Source organism: Phasianus colchicus, chromosome 34 (genome assembly GCF_987193195.1).
Source record: "Phasianus colchicus chromosome 34, bPhaCol1.hap1.1, whole genome shotgun sequence".
NCBI classification, from domain to species: Eukaryota; Metazoa; Chordata; class Aves; order Galliformes; family Phasianidae; genus Phasianus; species Phasianus colchicus.
In genome coordinates, this window is record NC_143469.1 from 860605 (window position 1) to 863828 (window position 3224).

The 3224-nt window shown below is 51.4% G+C and overlaps 1 protein-coding gene across 1 annotated transcript; it reads right to left on the reverse strand.

The window, feature by feature from the left end:
* Nucleotides 1-2248, reverse strand: LOC149913835 (syncytin-A-like). Its single transcript, XM_090128601.1, has 3 exons — nucleotides 2149-2248; nucleotides 1894-1910; nucleotides 1-1547 (listed from the first exon to the last, which is right to left on the reverse strand). The coding sequence occupies exons 1-3, from the start codon at nucleotides 2246-2248 to the stop codon at nucleotides 375-377; spliced, it is 1290 nt and encodes a 429-aa protein (XP_089984727.1). The 3' UTR covers nucleotides 1-374.
* Between the last annotated feature and the right edge of the window lie 976 nt (nucleotides 2249-3224).

The following is a 3224-nucleotide window of genomic DNA, read 5'->3' on the forward strand; positions in this document are numbered from 1 at the left end:
GTTCGCAATCGTTAGGGACTCAACGGTCTGTCCATCTACCTCGGTGCACACCAATGTGGTGGGTGGTAAAATGGCGTTTATTAAATCGTGACAGGAACTTATATAGCCTTGTACAACTTCGTCTACACCCCTCTTATCGTGCGTAAGCACTTGCGTCACTACTTCCTTATCTGGTTACTACTAGCAACTACTCGAAGGTTCTATGCTCGCCGCCTACATTTCCCCCTCCCTATGCACAAGCGTAACTACCCCATTCTGAGAGGACCCTAACCGCGTACAACCGAAACCCCGCTTTGCGCCTATACATGCCATTGTCCTCTCAGTTAAGCCTTGCCCCGTTACATCCCGATTCGCAAAATGATCCCGTACTACCCTTATACCGCCGTGTTTTCTGACTGCCTACAAGCCTTTTGCATTTTACTATATTCTACGTGGTAGTTGACTGTGCGGTCAATCATCCTTTGAATACAACTTAACATAATTTGTAGAAGGCAAGGTACGCATACTATCAAAAGCAGGATAACTACAAGCCCTAAAAGCAGACCCTTCAATAAGTGCACACCCCATTCTCCTATGCCTCCAAACACACTTCTCAGCCAGTCTCCGATGGGGTCGTCCTCCACTTGGATCTTCTCCGCATGGTCTCGCAGGGCTCTCAGCGCTTTATGGATGGATACACTGTGGTCGCTAAGATTGAAGTAACACATTCCTTCTAGGTCTTCACATCCATGCCCCTGTGCTAGGAGCAAGAAGTCGATGGCTGCTCTGTTTTGCAGCACCGCATGCTGAATGCTGTTTGTGTCTTCTAGCATCGCATTCAATATTAATGTTGTTAAATTTGCCTGCTTAACTGACCAACATGCTAGGCGTTCTATCTGAGCCAAGCTCTGCGCTGCAGCAACCCCAGGGGCGAAAATTGATGCGAATATCCGTGCTGTGGCACTCCATAACTCTACCTCGTCGTTACAATTCTCCGGGAGAGGGCTCGAACGCTTTCGGCGACGATGGTAACCCATGATGCTCGGGCCATACTGCATCCATGTCGTGAAATTCGGAGACAGTAATGTCAGTTCCCCTAGGTAACAGGGTCCTCCTAAGGCATTGTGCGGGATGCCCTGCCAGGCTCTATCCCCACAGATCAAGAAGATTCCAGGGGGCAACGCCTTAGCAGTTTTGTTATTCCATAGCACCTCGTTGACCCCCCGTTTGAAAGTGAACCCATACCCATAAAAGTCCCAAACTGCCGTACAATTAAATGAGGATCTACCGCTAGATTTAGAAAGGACCCCACCCTTTGACAAGCAGGTTGTATTGCGCCCTGTGAAGACCCGTGTTTCATTTTTGGTATACCCGCAATAACCCGTCGTGATAGAGAAAGCGTCCGTGTTTGTAGGGCTAACTATAAACGCGGCTGGATTCGCTAGGCCCTTTTCTTCCGCTTCCTCTTTAACTTTAGCCCAGTCAGTAACCAGGCCCCCCCCCCGGCCGCGTGCTCCCCCGCGGCCGCGGGCTCCCCCGCCCCGCTCCGCCCCCCACCCTATCGCGTTCTTCAAGGGGCGGTTCTGGCTGAGACATTTTGTCCAAAGAAGGGCATAAAGACGGGGCAGGGTAAGGCGGGGGCGGAGCTGTCGGCTCACATGACTGACTCGGCGACTCCTTCTTCTGCGTCTCTCCGCCTCCGCTCTCCGCCCTCGCCGCCATCTTGGCCTCACCGGATCTATGAGAAAGCAAAGACCCGCTCCCGGCAACCCCGTCACGCTCCGGTCCTCCCCGAACCCTCCTTCCACCTTTGCCGCTTTGAGAGCCCCAAGTATCAAGCCCCATGTTTTAAGCTCTGAGGCTTTTTGGTCGGACATGGCGCGCTGGCACAGCGCCGAAGTAAGTGAGTCCCACCGATTTGAATCGAGCACCTGTTGAGGGGAGTCCAGCTCACCCTCCTTTTCTAGCCGCGATAACACGGCCGCGATCTCCTTCTTAGAAGGAACGGTTTTCCCGCAGTATGTCTTACACGCGGACGAAATCACCTTTATGACGGCTTCCATGTTCACTCCGCCGGGCGTTCTCTCCCCCGCGGATCGAGCAACCACCGGGCTTCTCTTCCGATGGTCTCCTGGGTCCTCGGCAGGCCAAACAGGCTCTCGGCCGTACCTCCGACGCTACCCAGCTTCCACTCTCCTAAGCCGCAGCCCCCTCTTCTAGGGTCATCGCCTCCTTCCCCAAGGGAGACGGATGAGAGCAGGATCGCCATGCCGTCTGTGGCCGACCACTATTCCCTAACGATCACGTCGGGGTCACCAAATGAAGCCTTCTGCTTCATACAGGTGTTCGCAATCGTTAGGGACTCAACGGTCTGTCCATCTACCTCGGTGCACACCAATGTGGTGGGTGGTAAAATGGCGTTTATTAAATCGTGACAGGAACTTATATAGCCTTGTACAACTTCGTCTACACCCCTCTTATCGTGCGTAAGCACTTGCGTCACTACTTCCTTATCTGGTTACTACTAGCAACTACTCGAAGGTTCTATGCTCGCCGCCTACAGACTGGTTCTGAACTAAAAAAGAATTTTACATTAGATGTTAGGAGGGAATTGCTAACACTCCTAACATCACATGGTGAAGCATGGGAACAGGTAGCCCAGAGCACCTGTACATGTCCCATCCCTGGGAATGCTTAAGACAAGCTCAGATGGGGCACTGAGCATCCTGATGTACTGAGTGGGGTTGGAACTGGATGAGATTCGAAGTCCCTTCTAATCCAAGCCTTTCTATGATTCTTGGGGTTTTTGGATCCTTCCAACTCAGGATCCTGTACATCCTTTTTGCTTAAGTGTTCCCCAGTCACTTTCTCTTTCACCAAGAGTACATCTGCCTTGCAGCAAAATTACCCACCAGTCTCAGGCACGTAGGATCCCATGAAGCCCAGTCTGGCTAATAAGGAAGGAGTTCAGGGAGGAACTGAGTATCTCACCTTTTTCTATAACCTTCTTCACCAGGAACCCTGCCCCATTCAGAACGGCCCCACCTTTTCCCTACCATTTTCCCTAGCATTTTCCTTCCTACATTTCTAGAAGCCTTCCTTGTTGCCTTTTATATGCTTGGGAAGATTTAACTGAAGCTGAGTTCTAGCTTTCCTAAACTCATCTCTGCATCTATACTCAAAGTCTTTGTATCGTTGCCAATGTAGCTCTTCCAGTTTCCACTGGCTGCATGTTTCCTTTCTGT